The following is a 23904-nucleotide window of genomic DNA, read 5'->3' on the forward strand; positions in this document are numbered from 1 at the left end:
ACGGGTAGATACAATATGGTTTATTTTTACAAAGCCTTAAAAATGCTTAACTCTTCGCTTACTAAAATTGCTCTTGTCCTGAAAGCATGGCAACATCATTATATCCGTTGTTACCACCTGTTATGGAGGGAATTGTGTCCCCCAATAATATGTGTTGTAAATCCTAACCTCTATGCCTGTAGTTATAATCTCATTTGGGCATGGGTTGCCTTTGCTATATTAATGAGGCTGGATTAACGTAGGGTGTATCTTGAATCAATCTTTTTTGAGATATAAATAAGATGAAACAAGCAAGCAAAGCAGAGGTAGGGAAAGAGGAATCCCAAGCCTCATGAAGATCACACGGAAAAAGCTCAAGGAGGCAAGGATCTTCCTCCAGAACCAACAGAGAGAGAGCCTTCTCAGAGAGCCAGCTCCCTGAATTCAGACTTCTAGCCTCCTAAACTGTGAGAAAACAAATTTCCATTTCTTAAAGGCATCTATTTGTGGTGTTCCTGTTACAATGACACTGGATAACTAAGACGCTACCCTCACCCCAACCAGATCTCCATCTGAGGAACCCCAGAAAAATTGACATGAAAAATATAGTTTAGAAGGAGACTCTGGGGATGAAATGGCTAAAACCATTGCCGATTAAGCTCAGTTGTCTGTACCACTCACTTACCAGCAAGGGAAATGCAATCTGATTTACACACTTGACTTCACAGGGTTTATGCTTTCTCCAAAGCCAGAGGAAAGAATATCTGAGAAACACACCACCTCACTTTATTATCTAAACTCAGTGGCCTTGAACCTCAAATTTAGTTTCACAGATGAATATATAAAAGTTTTACCAGCTCACATCAATAAATATAGAACCAGACTTTACAGGCTATATATAAAGATCTCTGAAAAAGTAAACGGTCTTTACAGCTGAGGGCTGTTAATAAATGAAATAGATACAGTTAACTGAAAGGAGTTATTTCATTAATTTCATAACCCTGAAATTCAAGATGGAGTGGAAGGAACGAGTCTTCTACCAGATAACGTCCACATTAAAAAAAAAAAAAGTACACTATGTTACACTTTATAAAACTCTTTAATTTTTTTTTTTTATAAAGAGGCTTAATTATCAGATTAATCTAGCCCAGAGCTTCCCAGCAACTGTGCTACACTTTAGTGAGTTAGAGGGGTGTTCAGATATTGATCTTCTTTGCCTTCAGAGTGGCTGGGAAGGACCTATGGCTGCTTGAGATCCCAGTGCCTCCAGTCCCCTGCAGTTTAGAGCAGCCACTTTCATTTTCCCCATGGCCATGCAATCACTCTGATATTAGAAGGCACTACTCTACACTGTTGTAAAGAATGTCTAATACTTAATATATCTTGAAACAAATGAAGTCAAAGACCTCACCCCTTTGGATTTAAAACAAAATTATACATTCTGATAAGTACCATTGTACATTCAAACAATAATGGAATATATAAAAAAAAAAAATAGCCGTCCATTTTTTCTCATTGCAGAGAAGAAATCAATGAAAAGTAGATTTTACCACTTTTCCACAAAACTTCATAGACTCCTTTATGTTTTCATGGAAGAAGCAAAACAAAACAATAATCATTATTTTAGTAAGTCAGTATCTTAGCAATAGTAGCACATTTACATTATCTATTCTGTTACCGTACATCTTTCCTGGAACATACCAGATTAGGAGTGGTATCCTAACACTTCGTTTAATCTACCAGGAATAAAGCATGAAAATTTCATAAACCACTGGGTTTGGCAACATTCAGAAGGGCAGTGCTCCTGACTAAATGATGTGTATGGAAGCGTTTCCATTGTTCTAGCACAGATGGGTGACCGACCAAGTTGGTAAATTCAGTCCTCAATTTCTCTTCTCTGGGAGGTACTCTCTTATCCATACTCTTCACTTCCTGCCCTCTCCCTGTGCTCACAGACTACAAACTCTCTGCCTAGGCCATCCATCAGCCAGTGACAGAGTAGTAGTGTGAGGTAGGGCACTGCCTCCCGGAAGCTCAGAGGTCCATCAGTGCTTGCTCCGGTTGTATGCTGAAAGCCATTTGTGGCCACATGGTTTAAACTCTGCTAATATGATGCGTCTGCCCAGGAATTTGAATTGAAAGCAAATGAGGCAAAAGAAGGGATTGTTTAGGATTTATTCCAGTAGTAGAATTATCTGGAAGCTGCTGGCAAATGTACCATCTGTGGGGTCTAGTGTCGTAAAGTTATGATGCCAATAGTGACATTAAATATTCCTAGGGGGCTGGAATGGCACCTTAAACAGAAGTTCCTGGGGATGACATTAATTCTAGTTCCTACATACAACATCCCCTGGATGCTCCCTGTTTCCCCTTCTTGTTGTCTAATCTTCCTGATTTTTTTTTTCTGCTTAATGTAACCATAGTTAACTTCTGTTGCTTGCAATCCAGAAACAAAACTGGCACTACATACCCTGTCCTTCTAAATATAAGTTATCTTTTCTCTCTACCTCCAAAAAACCAAGCCCACTGCCGTCGAGTCTGCCTATGGACAGAGTAGAACTGCACCGTAGAGTCTCCAAGGAGCGCCTGGCGGATTCGAACTGCCGACCTCTTGGTTAGCAGCCGTAGCACTTAACCACTATGCCACCAGGGTTTCCTCTCTCTACCTATCCCCTCTGAATAACAATCCTCAAAATAGAACACCTGTGAAAGCAGACTCAGAAAGAAAGGTATAACGTCTATCTCTTTCCAGACAGTTTCTTGTGTGCCTGGAGACTCCAATTCCTCTTCCAATTCTCCCTTCCTTTCAGTCTTGCCGTTTCATTTCTCTTATCCTTAAGCCATCCTTCATTCAGCTCCAACCTCAAAGGTACATGTTTTACGTTTTCTGAATATGGCTATGCTTGCAGCCCCTCTTGATGATTCTCTGGAATCTATTCTTGAGCCCTCAATATTATTTCCATTTTGGCAACATACTTTCTACCAATGTGTAAGAATCAATTTTTTGTTTTGTTAATTAAGGATATTACTAACAGTTATTTTTTAGATTATTCCATGTACCTCTAGTTCTCCAACCATATCAACAAGGTCAGAAAAGCCTTCTGCATCAGACTGTGCACATAAGGGAGTTTGGTTTTTCTAGGACTTTTTTTTTTTTTTTTAATACGTTTATATTTTCATTTACTTAAAATGGCAAGATAAGGAAGTCCCCTCAACTACCTAACTGTATTTGGTTCCTTTTCAAATCCAGTCTTTCCTGGACAGGCAACAGGTCTCCCACTCAGAGTTCTAATAACCACTTGCTTCAACATACAATATTAGCTCAAGGCCCCAATGCCTGCTGAAACAGCAGCCCTCCCTGGGCCATGGACTCTTACCCTCGCAGAGTCACCTAGGTGAAGACATTGGGCTGTCCAGGTTTGCCAGATGATCTGCAGACAGAAGCTTCTTGTTAATGTTCCCTGATTAATTGTGTTACAGGATGTCAGATTAAGGCTAATGTCACGAGTAGGAAATTGCCTACTGTGGAGACCTGTCTCAGGCCGCTATAAGAGGACGAAAGTTTGCCAAAAATGGTTTCTGAATTTGAAGACAGGGTTGCTACCCATTACAGGGATTCACTGGGACCATTAGCGAAATTAGGTTCAGTGAAATCTTTCAACATTTGCAGTTCGATGATGGTTCTTGTAAGTAATTTAATACACACAAGTCACGATCTCTAATTCAAAAGCTTACTGAAGAGCCTTTTAAAAATCTGACCCCAAGTTTTCTGGTAGTGGCTAATATCTAACTCGGGACAGTAATGAATCACTTTCTTGATCATTTCTCTGCCCTGGCTTTGACATAGTCCACCGTTTCTAAATTTTTTTCTGAATTGGGATGATAATTTAGTCTCTCTTTTAACGATAGTGGAATGTGTCACAGTATAATCCTGTATTTTAAATTTAAAATTTGGAGGAGGGCTTGGTGATTAACAATCACTGGACACTTCTACTATGTATAAGATGCTACTGAGGGATAAAAAATAAATAAAGCATGGTCTCTGCCTTTAAGGACATTACAATCTAGTGGGGGAACTTATATGTAAATGGCTGGTTATGATACAAGTCAAAGTTAAATAGGCATTAAGTGGAGAACAAGCTTGTATATGATAGCCCAGATGATGGCGCAATTAATTTCACCTGAAAAAAGATCAGAAGCTCCTTTGAAAAGGCAATGGCATTTGAGAAAGTGTTGAAGAGTTATTACATTCTGAGAGGGCACAGTAGAGAAGCGGCTTTCCCCTGCGGGAAGAGCAAAGCATTAGTGAAGGTATAGAAGCATGATGGTTATTTGATTCAAGAGATATATTTTTTTATTTATCTTTTGTGTGCAAAGTTCTGGAACAAATGCAAAGAGAAATAATACAAGTGCCCTCTCTTCAGTAGCTTACTTTCTATTTTGAAAGAAGAGTCATTTCTATGTAAGTATATCTGAAGAGTTAATCAATAGCATACACTTGTTTGGAATGATGTAACTGAGTGGCCTGTCCCTTCAGATCTGCAGGAAATGAGACCAAGAAGAATTCACTATTGCCATAGGATTAAGGAAAGGTTTCGCAGCAGAGGTGGGATATGAGTTGTTTCTTGAAAGATGAATAGCATTTGATGTGAGAAAAAAGGGGCAAGGGTATTTACTCAAGATGAGGAGGACAGCATAAACAAGATCTTAGCACATTCGCATCACTGTGGAAGTTATCACCTTAGAAGGAGTAGAATATTCCTTTTGGCTCAGGATGGAAAAAAAATTTAAAAATTCATGTTTAAGTGAATTCAAATACCTAACAGGGCCAGGCAGGTAAACTTAGTAAGTGAGAAAGTCTAGAAATATAATGAGAGGGACTAAACTATGGCACACTGAATACTGTGATGAACTTGAGAGCCTCAGCTTAATGGAAAGCAGAACACCACAAGTTTCAGCCAGTTCAACACTGAATGCTACACAGACCTTCACCCTTGTTAGAACATGCCATCAGTCTGGATTTTTATACATAATCTACCTTTTGTTTTAATATTAAACACTAATTCTTAAGGCGAAACATAAAATTATGTAGGTCAAAACTCTATGGGACACATAAAAATTCTTTTGAGTCATGTTTAGTATGGAGGCCACTGATTTTTTTAATGTCTACTCTACTGAGGAGGGCAAGAAATACTAGAATTTTGGGCTTTATCCTATAGCTATTCCAAGTTCTAGGGGGCATTGGTAGCTCACTGGTAGAATTCTCGCCTTCCATGTGGGTTGAATTCCCGTCAGTGCACTTCTTGCACAGCTATTACCTATCTGTCAGTGGAGGCTTGCATGGTGCTATGTTGCTGAACAGGTTTCAGTGGAGCTTGCAAACTAAGAGAGACTAGAAAGAAAGGCCTGGCAATCTAGCTCAGAAAAATTAGACAATAAATACTGTATGGATCACAATGGTCTGATCTGCAACCAATCACACAGATAGCTCAGGAGAAGGCAGCATTTAGTTCCATTGTGCACAGGGTTGCCGTGGGTCAGTACTGATTCAATGGCAGCGAACAACAACAACATTGAAGGTTAGAGGACAGAGATACAACATAAGGAAGGCAGCATAAATTAGTTAGGCTAAAGAATAAAGGATAATTGTATTGGAAAAAACTTAAGTAAAACAGGCTTGATAGGATTTAGTATCTAGCATTAATTAAACTTACTTTATGATTTTAAAACAAAATTCACTTCAAAAGTCTATCTGATGTCTAACCTAGTGTAATGAGAAATTTACAATAACATTTTTTTTCCAAATTCTTTTTAACAGTTTCATTTGTCCTTTGAGAAGAAAAACTGCTATGGTGTGGATGTTTTCCATTCTAAGAAGGGGTTTAGAGTGCATACTTTCCAGTTTGCACCTAATTGAGTGGTGAATGAATCTTTACCTGCCACTGCTACTAGTTGCCAACAGTAGCTGCCACTAGGATGTATTGGTCAGGTTCATGTGTGTGTCTTTTCTGTGCAGGGCCATGAGTCTTGCTGACATTGAAAACAGGTGGAGTTTGGGGGTGCTAATTTCTGGATCTGGTAGAGTCTAAAAATCATAGATACACATACAAATATGTCTCTTCCCTCCTGGTTTAGGCTTTTCCCCAACTAGTATGAAAGAATTGAAGTTGGTGTTAAGAATATAAATTTCTAAGACTTCATATTACATTCTAGAAGGGCATTTAACCAAAAACCCAATATATTTTCTCTCCTCTACCTGGAATTTCTGATAGGTGGAAGAGCTTAGCAACAGCAAAGAACAGGGGAAGGAATAAAGAACTTCAAATGGAGATTATTACAATGTTGTGGCTCTGTCTGAATGAATGCAGCATTCCAGATGTTGCCTACACTTCACTTCAAAGCAACTGCTAGGGTTTACGAGCAATGCAAATTCCTAAAATGTAATAGGGCAACCCTTCTTCCTAATGTTGAGAAAACACTTAGATCATCAAATCTTGAAAATGTGATAATGAGCCACAAAGTCTGATTGAAATCAAAGGTGCTATGTTCCAAAAACACTCTTTGTGATTTAGATAAGTACAGCTTAGTTTTCATTATTGATGACAAGGCTTTAAGGCAAATTTTGCAAAGATAAGGAAGTTGCAACAATTAAAACAATTCACAATAGCTCTTCATTAAGTTATTTTCAGGAATCAGGGTTAAGACCTAAGAGTTGTAAAAGAGAGAAAGAATGGAAGAGAAAAACAAACCACACATATAAACCATTCATTTACTAAAATGTGAACTATTAAGTCTTCATAACAAAAAACATGACATTTTTAATTACTTAATTTCATGATTATTTATAAATAATAAGTCCAAAGTAAGGAGCAGATGTGAATAAAGGTCTTCTGTTAGCTAATTGGGTTGGGGTTAGCTAATTGTGGAAGATTGAAGAGTTGGAAGTATTTTTCACAGATAATATTTCTATGGAAGAGAAAAATGCTCACATTTTTCAGCTTTGGTTAAAATCAAACTGATGTAATTAGCTTTTTCATCTAATTTATTGAGCAGAATTCCCTTTAGTGAGGCATGCTTTTGATAAATTTCAAGGAAAGCTGCTTGGAGGAAAGTTTGGAATTAAACATGTAAGATAAGAAAGATGTTTTTTCAAAGATGAAGCAAGAAACAATATGAAAATTTTAAATGATGAAATTAGAAGCTTAAAAAAAAAAATCAAAATAGTTACCAGCGAGTCAATTCTGACTCATAGTGACCCTACAGACAGAGTAGGAATGTCCCATAGGGTTCCCAAGGAGCAGCTGGTGGATTTGAACTGCCAGCCTTTAGGTTAGCAGCTGAGCTCTTAACCACTGCACCACCAGGGCTCCAATAAGATGCTACTTACACAGAATTTTTGTTGTTGTTAGTTGCTGTCAGGTCAGCTTCCACTCATGGCGACCTTTCATGGTCTCTGGGACTTGTATGTCCTAGTTACATTTTCTGCCCCTGGAGGTTTATTGGCAGACATTTGAACCACTTTAGTACGTTCTGGTGTCACAAGTTGGTCTGTGCCATATTTGAGTTTTGAAATTCATTCATATGAGGGGATGCTTCCCAGAGGACTGATTGTGTGAAACTTTTGTGTCTTTTGGCTTCTGTACAATGAGATAAGGCTTGCAAGTATGTTTACTATTTCCTTTGTGTTATTGGGAAGGTACAGTTACTGGCATTTGGAAATATTCCAGTAAATGACTTATTTTTTGGGTGAAAACACCTCGTGATGCACTTCCTGGGCCATAAGACCGTTATGTTCCACACATGTCATGTGATTCATAGAACATGGTATTTATATGGCCCACTTGAAATCAAACTGATAACAATTGTGTACAGCAAGTACAATGTTTATTTCTTATCTCATGTGTATTTTTGGAAAGCAGAGTAAGGTATTTTACTGCCCAAGTGAAACCAGGAAGTGTGATAGACTTCCTGAGTCAAGGGATTGATATGTCCCACATGTGTGATGTGCTTCATGGGACATGGGGCCAATATAGCCTACTTGCAATTGGCACCCCAGTTTTCCAAATAATAAAAAACTATCAACAATGATTCAGCATTGGTTCCAATAGTGAAAGAACATGGCATCACCAAAACATCCTCCCCCCCCCCAAAAAAATAAAAATAATAACTCACCCAGGAAAGGGATAACAGGAAAAACACTGCCTGGTCTTGTGCCATTCTTGCAATTGTGGGTATGTTTGAGCCCATTGTTTCAGCTATTATGTCAATCCATCTCACAGAGGGTTCCCTCATTTTCATTGACTCTCTACTTTCCCAAGCATGATGTCTTTTTCTAGCTATTGATCTTTCCCAATGACATATCCAAATAAACAAATCAAAGACTCGCCATCCTTGGAATACACCCTAGAGAAATAAGAGCTTTTACAAGAACAGATATATGCACACTCATGTTCACTGCAGTACTGTTTACGATAGCAAAAAGATGGAAGCAACCAAGATGCCCATCAATGGGTGAATGGATAAATAAATTATGGTATCATCACACAATGGAATACTACGAATCGATAAAGAACAATGATGAATCCATGAAACATTTTATAACATGGAGGAATCTGGTAGGCATTAAGCTGAGTGAAGTTAGTCAGTTGCAAAAGGACAAATATTGTAGGAGACCACTATTATAAGAACTCAAGAAATTGTTTAAACAGAGAAGAAAATATTCTTTGATAGTTACAAGAGTGAGGAGGGAGGGAGGGAGAGGAGTAGTCGCTAATTAGATAGTAGACAAGAACTATTTTAGGTGAAGGGAAAGACAACACACAATATAAGAGAGGTCGGCACAACTGGACTAAACCAAAAGTAGTTTCCTGAATAAACTGAATGCTTCGAAGGCCAGAGTAGCAGGGGCAGGGGTCTGGGGACCATGGTTTCAGGGGACATCTAGGTCAATTGGCATAATCAAATCTATTAAGAAAACATTCTGCATCCCACTTTGGTGAGTGGAGTCTGGGGTCTTAAACACTAGCAAGCGGCCATCTAAGATGCATCAGTTGGTCTCAATCCACCCGGAGCAAAGGAGAATGAAGAACACCAAAGACACATAAGGTAATTATGAACCCATGAGACAGAAAGGGCTGCAAAAATCAGAGACTGTATCAGCCTGAGACCAGAAGAACTATACTGTGTCTGGCTACAACCAATGACTGCCCTGACAGGGAACATAACAGAGAAACCCTGATGAGGCAGGAGAGCAGTGGGATGCAGACTTTGAATTCTCGTAAAAAGACCAGACTTAATGGTCTGACTGAGACTAGAAGGACCCCAGAGGTCATGGTCCCCAGACCCTCTGTTAGCCCAAGACTGGAACCATTCTCAAAGCTAACTCTTTAGATAGGGAATAGACTGGACTATAAGATAGAAAATGATACTGGTGAGGAGTGAGCTTCTTGGCTCAAGTAGACACATCAGGCTATGTGGGCAGCTCCTGTCTGGAGGGGAGATGAGAAGCCAGAGGGGGACAGAAGCTGGCTGAATGGACAGGGGAATAAACGGTGGAGAAAAGGAGTGTGCTGTCTCATTAGGGGGAGAGCAACTAGGAGTATACAGCAAGGTGTATATAAATTTTTATATGAAAGGCTGAGTTGATTTGTAAACTTTCACTTAAAACACAAAAAAAAAAAGAGCCTCACCATCCTCACTTCTAGGAAGCATTCTGGCTGTACTTCCTTCAAAATTGATTTGTTTGTTCTTCTGGCAGTCTGTGGTATTTTCAATATTCTTTGCCAACACTACGATTGAAATGTGTCAATTCTTCTTTGATCTTCTTTTTTCACTGTCCAGCTTTTGCATGTATATGAGGCAATTGAAAAGTACACCAACGTGACACTTTGCTTCTTAACACTTTAAAGAAGTTTTTTATAGTAATTTTCCCAATGCGACGTGTGATTTGCTTTCTTGACAGCTGCTTCCATGAGCACTGATTGTTGATCCGAGTAGAATGAAATCATTGACAACTTTCGTTTCCTCATTACTTATCATAATGTTGTTTATCAGACTAGTTGGAAGATTTTCATTTTTTTTATGTTCACATGTAATCCATATTAAAGGCTGTAGTCTTTGACTTTCATTGGTAAATTCTTCCAATAGTGTTTATACAAAATAAGGCAGGATTATTCTATACTTATTATATTTTGTATACAGGTCATAATTTAGCTGGCAATTTTAATTAAAGTTGTGACTGTTGTTGTTTTGTGTCAGCGAGTCTATTCTGACTCAATGTGACCCTACAGGACAAAGTAGAACTGCCCCATAGGATTTTCAAGGCTGTAATTGACACAGTGGCAACAATGAGCTCAAGCATAACAACGATGTAAGGATGGCTCAGGACCGGGCAGTGTTTTGTTCTATTGTGCATAGGGTCGCTATGAGTCGGAACTGACTCGACGGCACCTGACAACAACAACAACAACAACAACAAATCATTATGGAAGCAGGCTGTCACATCTTTCTCCTGTGGAACACCTACTAGGTTTAAACTACAGACATTTTGGTTGGCGGCTGAACACTTAACCACTGCGCCACCAGGGCTCCTTTTAGTTAAGAGTACATACAACTAATTAAGAAGAAAAAAGACTTCTCACTCCTGATTGAATGATAAGGTAGTCATGCTGGTTAGTCAACTCATAAGGTTACTAGCAATCAGGGAGGAATTGACAAACTTATAATTCAATGTGCAAATAGCTTCATTTCATTTTTATTTTCCAATTGCAGATTATCAGATTTGATTGTAAATAGAGTGCCCTCCAAAACACGACACCTCCTGAACACTTTAGAATTTCACTGCCACTTGTTTCTTTGCCTATGACAGATATGAACCCCTTCGTAGGGCGTGACTGTGGTACCTCATACAAACTTTGTAACCATAAGAAGTGTGTTCACTATGCTTTATTAATATGATTTAAAAACTGACATAGAGGCAAGGTGTAGTAGTTATGGTAGACTTTACCTATTCAATTACCTACAGGAAATTTTCTTTTGACGACAAAGAGAAAAACTGATCATTTTTGTTTTACTTAAAATTCCATTCTTAGAAAGTAGGAAAAAAAAAAAATCAGGGACAGAGATAACTCCGTACTTGGCATGGACCAACAAGAAAGTACTGTTTAGATTTAGTTTAGGGAATAGAGTATATACATATACGCAACACAATTTTTGGTGGTGCAGTGCTTAAAAGCTAGGCTGCTAACCAAAACGTTGGCAATTTGAATCCACCAGCTGCCCCTTGGAAACCCTATGGGACAGTTCTACTCTCTCCTATATGGTTGCTATGAGTCAGAACTGACTCGAGGGCAATGGGTATATGCAATTATATACACTCTCATTTTGTGAAAACAATTACTATGCATCCTATTTTGACAAGAGTGACTTTTGAGGGCTGGGCATAGAAATATAAACTTAATACCAAGAGTTGCAGATATACCTCCCCCATCTTTCCTCAGCAAATTTTCAATGCATGTCATTATTTCAGAAATAGTTTTATTGAGGTTATTGAGGAAACTATGTGCCAAGATTTGCCAGCCACTTTCTGCATCAACATTTCTAGAAAGACAACAAAACTAATTACCACTTTTCTGAAAACCTTGCTAAGCTTACCTCATGGCATAGGTTCTCAAGGCTAGTTTCTGGGAAGGGTATTCAGCTGTTGATGTGTTTCTCTCAATTTTAAGAATCACCTCCCCTCCAAAAAAAAATTGCCTATACTAGACTCTTGTACTCCATTCACTAAACATTGTAGATACCTGCCAAATTTATTATGTCCCAGGCATAACGTAAAAAACATTCTATAGGAGGAATGAATTAAGCATGAAATTTCAACTATTTTAGGAACCATGAGTGTACCATCACTCCATGTTACCAAAACCAAACCCATTGCTGTGGAGTTGATTCTAACTCGTTGCAACCCTACAGGACAGAGTAGAACTGTCACATAGCATTTCCAGGGAGGAGCTGGTGGATTCAAACTGCCGACCTTTTGGTTAGCAGCCATAGCTCTTACCCACTACACCACCAGGGCTTCCATGCCAAGAGGCACTTAATAAAATAGTTAAGCATTCACAAGGGGTTTTCACAGGAAAAAATTCTGTCATAAAGATAAATAAAAACAGTTTATTGTCCTCATTCAAATTATATCCATTGTTTGACAATCCATATGAATTAATTTACTTCTGTATGTTTCTTGGAGACATATTAACAATAGTGTCAAAATAAGAATGCCATTTTACTGAGTGACTCAAAACTAAGCATTTGCTGGCTGATTTTAGAAATATTAAGATGGGTGCTGTAACTAAAATGGAATTCTGGTTCTATATCTCTCAAGCAATCAAAGAAGATTATGTGCAAGAACAAAATGTTGTTTTGCAAACAGATTGCAAATGAAGGTAGAGAACATTTCTCTGAAAATATCGGACAAGCTTGCTCTGTTTAACACAAACCCGGAGGTACCAACCATACAGCTGAAAGAGGGTTTGGAGACAATTACATACTTAATACCACATCTGAGCTAATTATAACTCCTAACAGCTCAGGCTTTAATAAACATTCCTAAGTGGCAAAGGCCTGTGGGTAATTTATATAATGCATGTATTTATAAAAGACTTCCTTTCCCCAATGAATATATTTACTTCTCAGAGATAAATTTCAAATCATATAACCACAAGATGCAAGCATCTATCAGATGGTAGAGCAGTCTATTTCAAAACAAGCAATACAGGCCAAGAGCCTTTTTCCATATGGATGAATGTTTGATAGCTACGTAGTTTTGAAACTCAGGAACAGTGTCGCTGTTATTGGGGACTGAGACTTACCAGTACTTGTAAGGAAGTTAACATTTCTCATCACACCTTCAGTGTAAGCACCTGGCTCGTAACTGTCCATTTCACCTGTGACAATATTAGCCACTCTAGCTGCCCGTCCTCTGATAGCACCAGCAGCACGGTCCAAATTATCAGCATCCTGGTCCCTCAAGGCTATGATGCACTTGTTGACATCTTCCAGGATATGGCTCTCTGTAAGTAAACAGAACAAACTGGAGTTTTTTTGTTTGTTTTTTTTTTATCTCATAAATCTAATACAATCTATGCTGACTTCAGATTTCAAAGGCACTGCATAGTAGGAAAGGAGGACATCGGGAATGAAAAAGGAAAAATACAAACACAATTTTGCTTACATTTCTTTAACAACAAAAATCCATGAGATGCAAAATTTTACATTACTTAAGAGTAATTTTTATAGATTACATATCATTTTAGATTCTAGTTCCATATAGATTAGATTTTAAATTGGAGTGACATTTAGGTGACAAAATAAGGAAAGTTTCTAGATTACCATAAAAATAGATAATGATGGAATACTTGAATTCTGAATAAAAGCAGCACTGTAATCAGTTGAATTCCAACACAAGCTGCAATTCTTAACCGAACTACCCAGAGCTATGTCAGATCTCACAGGTAAAAGTGTATAGTCCTAGAAGTTGCCAAATCTGCCCAAGACTTTAGACGCCAGCTGCAAGTTTGTGTGTGTGTGTGTGGCGGGGGCGGGGGTCGGGGGAGAGTCACAGGTCACCTGCACTTCTGACCAACCGGCTACAAATTTGAGGGTCTCTATTATTCCCTCAGAGTCCTCAGTGTTTCAGAGCTTGGGTGCTAACCAAAAGGTCAGCAGTTTGAATCCACCAGCCACTTCTTGGAAACCCTATGGGGCAGTTCTACCCTGTCCTATATAGGGTCGCTATGAGTCAGAATCAACTAGATGGCAGCAGCTTTGGTTTTATTACTCCCTCAAGATACCAGCTCTCAGCTTGGGGGTCCCCAAGACACCCAAATTTATGACTGACTAGCTACAAATTCAGGGGTTCCCACTACTAATCCCTCAGGACACTAGCAGCAAGCTAGGGGGTCCCCAGTAGAGCAGTGCTTCTGATCTACTGGGGTTCCTACAACCCACTCAGGTTTGATACCTTGCTAAAATGACCCACGGAACTCAGGAACGTGCTAAACTTATTTTACGCTTATATTGTAAAGAATACAAATCAGGAACACCATAGAGAAGAAACACATAGGGTAAGGCCTGGAAGGGTCCCCAGTGCAAAGCTTCCATGTTGCCAGGGATGACTTACACTCCCAGTACATCATTGTCTTTCGCAAATCAGGACTCTCAGTTTCCAGCGTTTTCATTAAGGTTTCATTACATATGCACGGTGGATTGAATCATTGGCCACGTGATGCAACTGAACTCACGCCCATGTTCCTTCCCTCCCCAGAAGTTGAGCTGATATCATCTAGTAGGTCTTCTAGTATGGCCAGCTGATTCTAAGCCAGCTCACTAGTATAAACTTGCAGGTGTGGTCTGGAGCCCTTCATGAATAACAGACACTCCAATAAATCATGAAATTCCAAGGGTTTAGATTTTATCTCCTAGGAACCTGGGACAAGACCAAATTCTCCAGATAAAGTAATTTTTTTTTTCTTTTTTACCTCGCAGCAATTTTATATAGACTATAAAACTCTTTTATAATATCATTCATCAGAAATATACAGAAAACTAAAACTACGGAGTTCCATTTAACTAATGTTCATTGACTTACAATAAGGTTTAAAACAATTACCAGAATCTTGTATTTTAGTAAATAATAAAAATACTTATGGAAAATATAATTTTTATATTGGCAAGTAGCGATATTGCAGTCTGTGAAAACATCTATACATAAAAAGAGTTTCTAGAATTATTGACTGATTTGAAGAAAATGAATCCTGGAGAAAGTTGCCCACTCTGGGAAGTACCTCCAGACCTTCTCCACTCTTTCCTCTTTGTATGATTAAGAGCATTGAAGACAGCAGAGTTATTATTATAGCACAACAGTATTTCGCTATAAAAATGATTAATAGTCCCAGATAAAACTCATAGAAGAAGCTAAGAAAATACGTGGGAATATCAATAGGCATGGGCAATGGCGGAAATTAAATTTAACTTCCTGGAAATTAAAAAGATACTAAAAAATTGGTGTTTGGCTTCTGATTTTACCATATAAATACCCACCCAACACCTCTAACTACTCTATTAATTACATAAAAACATGCACAGAAAATAAAAAGACCTCAATAATTCCAGAACGTATCATTAACTGTCTCACTTGATCGCTTCCTGCTTGAGTGTATATGTTGACTATCTATATATAGGCTACTAAGGACAGGCATTCATAAAGCAATTTCCGTGCAGAGTCACATCTTCCTCTGATTGTATACAGAATAAAATTCAAGCAATCACAGACTATGGGCCCTGGTGACCTTTTTAGACTTGACCCTTATCATTCCCCTGTAGGTCCCTTATGCTTCAGTTTTATGTATTTTAGGGTTTCCAAAATCTACCATGTTGCTCCACGCCATTGTTCCTAAGGGCATATAAGAACCTTGACTTGGACTACGTACTCCTATTGGCCTGCAAGCTCAGCTCTTACTATTCTTTCAAGACATTAGCCAAGCGTCTTTTCCTCAGGAAATTTGTACCACCTACTCATTTGCTGCTATAAGGAGACAAACTTGGTTCTATGTTGTTTTGGTTTTACATAAAATGTTTTATGTGCTTCAATTATTTTCTTCCTGTGTAGAAATAATGTACTTATAAAAATTACTCTAGAAAACATTCTAAGGAACAGAACTTTGTCTTATTCCTGGAGATATCCTCTCTAGTACCTGCTATAGTACTTGGCACTTTTAGGCCCATAAGAACATTTGTTGAATGAATAAACCAAGTCCTTTTGTAAGACACACCTGGGAACAGTAAATTACTTTGTCTAAATCTTAAATCATAGGTTATGAACATAGACACATTTCTGTGGCCTGAAATTCAGTCAATTTAACCCATATCAAAGACATTCAGGTTGTTTTGTTGGTAAAGGTTAAACACTGAAAATCTTCATTATAAATTCACTAGGGTTTTAACCTAATTTGTAGCATTCAGTTATGAACGTATCCTTAAGGCCTATAATAAATCCAGGCACGGTCCCATCTCAACGGAAAGCACATGTTTATAATTACCGTCATATTTCCCCTGGAACTCAAGTACAAGTTTAAGTGCAGAAGGGATGATGATCATCAGTGGTTTTGAAAAGTTCACGGATGCCTGCTGTAATGGCACATTAAGAAGCCATTATTTTCCAAGCTTTTTTTTTTTTTAAACAAACACATACAATATACAGGTCTACATATAGAGACATATTTTTGAAAACAATATATATATGTGTGTGTGTGCATGTGTGTACAGGGAACGTTTGCTGTGTGTGTGTGCATGTGTGTACAGGGAACGTTTGCTGTGTGTGTGTGCGTGTGTGTACAGGGAGCGTTTGCTGTGTGTGTGTGCGTGTGTGTACAGGGAACGTTTGCTGTGTGTGTGTGCGTGTGTGTACAGGGAACGTTTGCTGTGTGTGTGTGCGTGTGTGTACAGGGAACGTTTGCTGTGTGTGTGTGCGTGTGTGTACAGGGAACGTTTGCTGTGTGTGTGTGCGTGTGTGTACAGGGAACGTTTGCTGTGCATTCACTAAAGGTGCTGAATTGTAGAACGCAGAGCTATTTTTGCTCAATCCTGCAAAAGTGAAAAGGCAGTTACCAGAAAAAAACAATCAACAATGCTTATTCTTGGGAGATTAATTGTCTGATGAACTCTGTGATTTCTGTTTAAATAAACTAACTACCACATACTATTCTTTTTCAGTAAATTTTGCAGAGGAAAAAAAGGATAAAGAATATTCACTGACACGGAATTGAGTATTTGCCTCTTCTACAGAATGCTGATATGTATGCTTACCAATTCATTTCATTATTTAAAGCAGAAAATAAAAAAAAATAACAGAGATTGTTCTGGGTCTTTCCTGTTTGGACTTATAGAAGGTTGCATGGTTATTGCTTGTGGGTTGAATAACACAATCAAAAGCTGTGGCTTTAATCATCTTAATGAATTATATGGGTAAGGTCAATTACGAAAAGAAAAGTACTACATGAATATATGCAATGAGGGAAAAAAGTGAAATAAGTGGCAAGAAGCACACTAAAAAAAAAAACAAACTGCTGCCTTGAGTCAATTCCGACTCATAGCGACCCTATAGAACAGAGTATAACTGCCCCATAGAGCTTCCAAAAAACAGTTGGTGGATTCGAACAGCCAGCTGAATTGCTGACCTTTCGGTTAGCAGCCAAATGCTTAACCCCTACACCATCAGGGCTTCAAGCCAGATTTAATCTGAGGCAGCACGTTGGAGACGATGACTAAATGATCCTTGGAATTACTAAGATTAAATATAGCACAAAAGCATTAGGAGAGGTTTGCAAAATTTCCATTATTGTGACAGCTTCCCATTACCCTGAATATTTCAAAGAAAGCCAGCAACAGTTATTTGCATGGAATTCTAAACTTAGAGTGTCTCGAAAAGAAAATAAAAACATTGCATACCTCCCACATATGCACAATAACTAAACATTAAACTAACTTCTGAAACTCAGTGATTTGTTTGCTATTCTTATTTCAGGTGAATTTAGTAGCTAAAGTGGTTTTCTGAATGGCTTGGGTTTTGTGTGTAGTTACGTGAACCTCAGTCCTTTAGGAAAGAAATCAACACCAGATACCTCATATAAAACTTCTTACTGCTGTATTAAGGTTTTTCTGATGAAATGAATTTACTTGTTAGACCCAGCAAAAAATCATTAGGGGCTCTACCTCTAATTTATTTTTTTTAACTGTAGAAGCAATCATTTAAAAAATGAGGTTGAAAATAATTATTTTATTACAGAACAAATACTTTTAGAATTATAAATGTTTTGACATATTAGGTAGATTCATATTTCGAGTTTCAGAGTGTCAGCATTTGATTTGGACGGAGAGGTGGGATGTCCTAGTACAAATCCTGTGTGCACCATTTTAGGAGCAGAGAACTGCTTAACCACTGGCAATTTCAATCATATTACAGCCTTCATAAGATGCAAAGGGTGATTTCTATTATGTTAGAAAATAGTAATAAACAGGGCAATGAAGGCACTAGCCTTCAACTAAAAGGGACTTCATTGTTGCAAACTTCTCTGGCTAACTCCATTTTAAATTATTGCAGCAAGTGTAGCAGGATGAGGTTTTTTAAATGCATTTATTTATTTATTTTTTTCTTACTTCTATGGTTTTTTCACAATGAAAGCTAGAATTTGAAGGTCAGGTTTATTGCACCTGGGAAAATAGGAAAAAAAAAAATCTAGTGAGAACAAAAAGTTAATTTATTGGTTTTAGATCTCCAAAGCAGAATTTTATATAAATCTATAAACCAGAGAAGAGACTGAAAGTAGAGTCACATTTTATTTGCAAAAGCTATACTTTGTTGAGAGGTAAAAGGTTTTCTTTTAAGTCCCAAAGCAGGGGTTTGAATATATCAATGGCAAAGCCTAAAGTAGTAGAGAGTTTATGCTGTAATCCATCAATTGGGAAAGAATACACCATCAACAGTTTCCTCCCCTAATACCTAGATGCTTAAGACCTAGACCCTGAGGAGAAAAAAAAGAAGACGACAGGGGGATTTGATTATTTCTTCTTAAAAGACTGAGTTATAAGCCAAAATTGATTGAACTACCTTAAATTAGCAAGATTAAGATTTTTGCTTCCCAGTGATTATGAGTCCAGAGAATTAAGCTAAGTTTAAATACAAGAAAATAAGGTTACATTTTTATACACTTGGTTCTATAGCAGTAAATTTAAAACCCATTATATAAGAAACAATACAAATGTACAACAAATAAAAACTGGAATATAATAATTTTTCTTTCTGTTTTACCAAGACCACGAAAATAAAAAGCAAATGCACCAGTACTCAAGTTAATTTTCATTTATGTATATACTTAAAGATGGTCAATATTTCTGTTTGACAAAAAGAATATGATCTTGATGATTGGTTTCCCACATTAACAGCGAACCCACAGAAAGACGTAAGCAAGTACTACTCTGCGAATAAAGGACAACCCTAGTACCACAATGGTTAAGTGCTCAGCTGCTAACCTAAAGGTCAGTGGTTTGGACCCACCAGCAGCCCCATGGGAGAAAGGACCTAGTGATCTGCTCCAGTAAAGACTCCAGCCTAGGAAACACTATGGGGCAGTTCTACTCCGTCCTGTAAGCTCACTATGAGTTTGAATTGACTTGAGGACACACAACAACAACAATAACATGTAGCTAAAGAAGAATGTGGCATCAGGATTGGAGGAAGGCTCATTAACAACCTGTGATAAGCAGATGACACAACCATGGATGCCTGCAATGAAGAGTTTGAAGGACTTACTGATGACGGTCAAATACTACAGCCTTCAGTATAGGTTACACTTGAACGTGAAGAAAACAAAAGTCCTTACAATTGGCCCAGTAAAAAATATCATGATAAATGAAGAGGAAATTGAAGTTGTCAATGATTTCATTCTACATGGATCAACAATGTTTATGGAAGCAGCAGTTGAGGAATCAAACAACTTATCAGACTGGGCAAATCTGCTGCAAATGACCTCCTAAAGTTTTTAAAAGCAAAGATGTCACTTTGATAACTAAGGAAGACAGAAGAATTGATATGTTCAAATCGTGGTGCTCGCAAAGTATAGAATATTGAATACACTGTGCACTGTCAGAAGAACAAACAAATCACTCCTAGAAGAAATACAACCAGAATGCTCTTTAGAAGTCAAAATGGCAAGACTTTGGCTTGCTTACTTTGGACATATCATCAGGAAAGACCAGTTGCTAATGTCATAGAATAAATATCCATACTCTGAAAAGACAGCTGGAGCTGGGAATAAACTGAACTCCATGTGGTGGAATCCAGTAATTCAAAATGGCCACTCAGCAGTGACATTTTATAGGAGAACAATGAATGATACTTGATTGGTATTTACAAACTTAGATCATTGAAAGATATTACTTGATTGGTAATCACAGGCTAAGATAATCGAAAGGCATTACTGGATTGGTAGTCAATCATTTTAAGGCAGGGCTTCTAGTGACCAGTTCTGTAAGGCAATTGGTTAAAATGGTATAGGTGTCTTTCTTAGATTAGTTACAGCGCAGCAACTACACGGATACTTGACAAGGAGGGGTCAAAGTGTAGTTATGTCATCATTACCAGACATTCCTCTCTTAGCAACAGGAAGGAATGTGGCTGCCTCTAGGGTGAAAATGGAACCTCAAACAGGGAATTGCACCCAATCCTCAAATTGGCCATTTCAGGTCATATCAGGCGCCTCATTTTTTTTTTTTTTTTTTTAATTCCCTTACACACTAGAGAAGGACATCATGGTTGGTAAAGTTGAGGGTTGGTGAAGGCAAGGGAGGCCCTCGGTGAGACGGATTGAAACAGTGGCAGAAAAAATAGACCAAAAACATAGCAATGATTATGAAGATGATGCAGGACTGGCAAAAGTTTTTGTACGTAAGGTCCCCATTACAGGGGCAGACTTTACGGCAACCAGCAACAACAACATGTAGCTAAGTGTACTGTTACTGTTACTACTACCAGTTGCCATTGCTAAAGGTAAAAAGCTATAAAAGTTTTCATCCCTTTTCACATTATTGTCAAAAAAGACCTACTCCTCCTGTCCATTAGCAAACAAATCTTAAGTAATAGCAATGGATATGGCTCAATTAGCAGCTGCTCTGACCAAGGGGAACCTGCCCCCTCCTGTCCGTTATCCTCAAAGTGCTGCATGTAGCTCAAGCCACTCAAACCCAGTTTGCTGAAAAAATACAATTTGTCTTACTGCACCTGAGCGCCATGAGAACATATGTAGTCCATAATATTTGTATACACTTCCTAATGAGAGATGGTACAAAAGGTTCCACCTCCCTGTGTTTGGGGAGCTTAATTTGAGGTTTACACCTCCTTGCCCTTTGTCTGAATGCTTGCAATAAACGTTCTTCCTCCCTCCTCACCTCAGAGTGTCTTTATTGACGAGAAGCCACACCGGGCAGGACCTCCTTTCCTCTATCTTCTCTCCCCAACCAAGGTCATACTGGTTTTGAAACAGGCAGGCTAGGACAAGCAACCCCACAGCATCTGATTATGTCCAGACCATTTCCTGTGACAATTGGGAAAAACAGCTCCATAAAAGGCTGCTAGAGTTTCAGATTACCTAAGACACACTTCTCTAAAGTTGTTTTTCAGAAGCAGCCGGATAGAACCAGTCCCAGGGACATGCACAGAACATTCACCTGTGACTGCTGTACGACCTTCTACTAGGGACAGCAAGAGGCTGCACCCGTAGCTGGGAATCAAACTCGGGGAGTGAGAAACTGCGCAGGTGTGACACCACATAATAAGTACTGCCAGCCTTCCCAGAAGCCTTTGTCACAGACTCCATCTTACCGGCAGAGTGCGTGCAAAGATAAGGAACTAAAGAGCCACGTCGGACTGCTTATGCCAAAAAAGGAATTATTTGATATCCTAGCAGCTGATTTGCTATTACCCCACTTCCTTTTCTTGGGGAACAACAAAAGCTCAAGACAAAGACTTGTGCACGAGAGTAGCCTGCAAGAGTGCTATACACTTGGCTGCTGCCCCACTGCACCGTGCTTTTATTTTCTAATAAAGGCTTTCCTTTCAAAAATCAGCCAAGTCTCCTGAGTAATTCTTTTCCTGTGGGCAAGACAAGGACTCTGTATTTGGGGTCCATGGGTCCCAGACCGTAACAGTTTTAGGAAATGTAGTTACTATAAAAAGTCAATAAGGCACAATTCCTATTGCAAACAGTTTACAATCTAGCAAGCAGAAAGAACTATTTCCTTTCATTATCTGTTATTGTACCCACAATGCAATAAAAATCAAAATTATAGACAGGCGGGGTCAAGATGCTTTCTGCCTACCCTCTTACAACAAAGACCTGAAAAAGCAAGTGAAACAATTATATTTATGACAACTTAGGAGCACTGAACATCAAAGGCAAAGTTAGAAAACAGACTGAGTGGCAGGGAGAGAGACGATTCAGAGTAGAAAGGAGTTGCCAGACCTCAATAGTCTGGATGCCTCAGGCACCAATCCCGGTTGTAGCTGCAGCGGGCTCGTAGTAGAGTTCGGCCACAGTTTCTGCATGGAGAAGCAGCTGGCTGCGCAGCCAACTCACACCTCCACAACCAGAGGAGAATGGTGTTCTCGGCAAAAGCAAACTACTTGCATATATTCTACTGTGTCCCCTGCTCCCTAGTCAGCTTCAGTGGCTGTTGATTTCCCTGGACTTGAGATAGGCCCTGTTAAGCACCTACGGCCATCCTCACAGCCTTGGAAAAGGAATCTATTCACAACTGGGGGAAAAGATACTTTGTCAGCTCCACTAATCTGGGGAGTTCAGGACAGAAGCGGCTCCTGTCCAGGCGTAAGTGGTCCGTAGAGTTTGAACACCTTTCCCCTCAGCATGGACCTGTGTGGGCCTATTTCAGGAGAATAGGCCCTTGTTGGCAGACTACAACTGTTTCAGCTTTGCGGTGGAGAGGTGGGTGTTTGATGTTTCACATCGTTTTGCCTATTAAACAGGGTCCTCACCTACCAATATCAGGGGCGTAAGGACTCATGGCTCCACTTCGGTTACCCAGCCACCCGCGACAGGGTTCCAAGGATAACTGATACCTCCCAGTCCCTACAACCAAAAACCTTAGGTGCCCATAGTCCATCTGCAGAACCACCCACATGTAAGCTCTAGGGAAGAGGGACGAGCTTTCCCCAGAGACACTGGGGGGAAGATTCTCAGCCCTGTGCCTTGTTCAAAACATGACCCTTGCTGCAACCATATACAGGTACCTACACCAATCACCCCTGCCCCTCTAAGAGTGTAAGACAGAGTCTATACCACACAATTGATGACCAGCTATCTGGACACCTGAACAGAATTCACACAAGGAAAGTGAATGGACTCCTAGGCTGATATACCTGATAACAGCTCTAGCCATCTGGTGACAGGATGTCAGAGCTCCAAAGGTGAAAATAATCAAGCTAGCTCACTCAGGCAACCCATTTGGGCTTATCAAAACAAAACAAAACAAGAAGCTAGGATATAGTATGCAAACATAAAATGAACCAATACGATAACTAATAGATGGCTCAGAGACAACAGTCAATATCAAGTCACATAAAAAAACAGACCATGATCACCTCAACAAGCTCTCAAAACAGAGAATCAACAAATCTTCTGGATGAAGGTGCCTTCCTAGAATTACAAGATGCAGAATTCAAAAGATTAATATACAGAACTCTTCAAGATATCAGTAACAAAATTACGAAGGAGATCAGGCAATACACAGAGCAAGCCAAGGAACACACAAAGTAGTTGAAGTAATTAAAAAGCTTACTTAAGAACAAAATGAAAAATTTAATAAGCTGCAAGAATCCACAGAGAGACAGCAATCAGAAATGCAGAGGATTAACAATAAAATTACAGAATAAGACAACTCAATAGAAACTCAGGGGAGCAGAATTGAGCAAGTGGAAGGCAGAATTTGTGAACTTGAAAATAAAATGCTTGACTCCAATATATCTGAAGAAAAATCCGATAAAATAATCTAAAAAAAAATGAAGAAACATTAAGACTCATGTGGAACTCTATCAAGAAAAATAACTTACGAGTGATTGGAGTACCAGAACAGGGAGGGATAACAGAAAATACAGAGACAATTGTTGAAAATTTGTTGGCAGAAGACTTCTTTGATATTGCAAAAGAAGAGATCTATCCAAGATGCTCATCAAACTCCACATAAGGTAGATATTTAAAGAAAGTCACAAGACATATTATAATAAAACTTGCCAAAACCAAAGATAAAGAGAGAATTTTAAGAGCTGTTGTTGTTGTTAGATGCTGTAGAGTCAGTTCCGACTCA

The 23904-nt window shown here is 38.8% G+C and overlaps 1 protein-coding gene across 1 annotated transcript in view; it reads right to left on the reverse strand.

Annotated features, from left to right (window-relative positions):
• The window catches only part of CTNNA3 (catenin alpha 3), a 1776048-nt gene that overhangs the window by 437899 nt on the left and 1314245 nt on the right, over positions 1-23904 (reverse strand). The window contains exon 11 of the mRNA XM_003409035.3: positions 12843-13043. Within this exon, the coding sequence (XP_003409083.2) occupies positions 12843-13043 (201 nt within the window). The remainder of the gene's footprint in view (positions 1-12842; positions 13044-23904) is intronic.

Source organism: Loxodonta africana, chromosome 16 (genome assembly GCF_030014295.1).
Source record: "Loxodonta africana isolate mLoxAfr1 chromosome 16, mLoxAfr1.hap2, whole genome shotgun sequence".
Classification (NCBI taxonomy): Eukaryota; Metazoa; Chordata; class Mammalia; order Proboscidea; family Elephantidae; genus Loxodonta; species Loxodonta africana.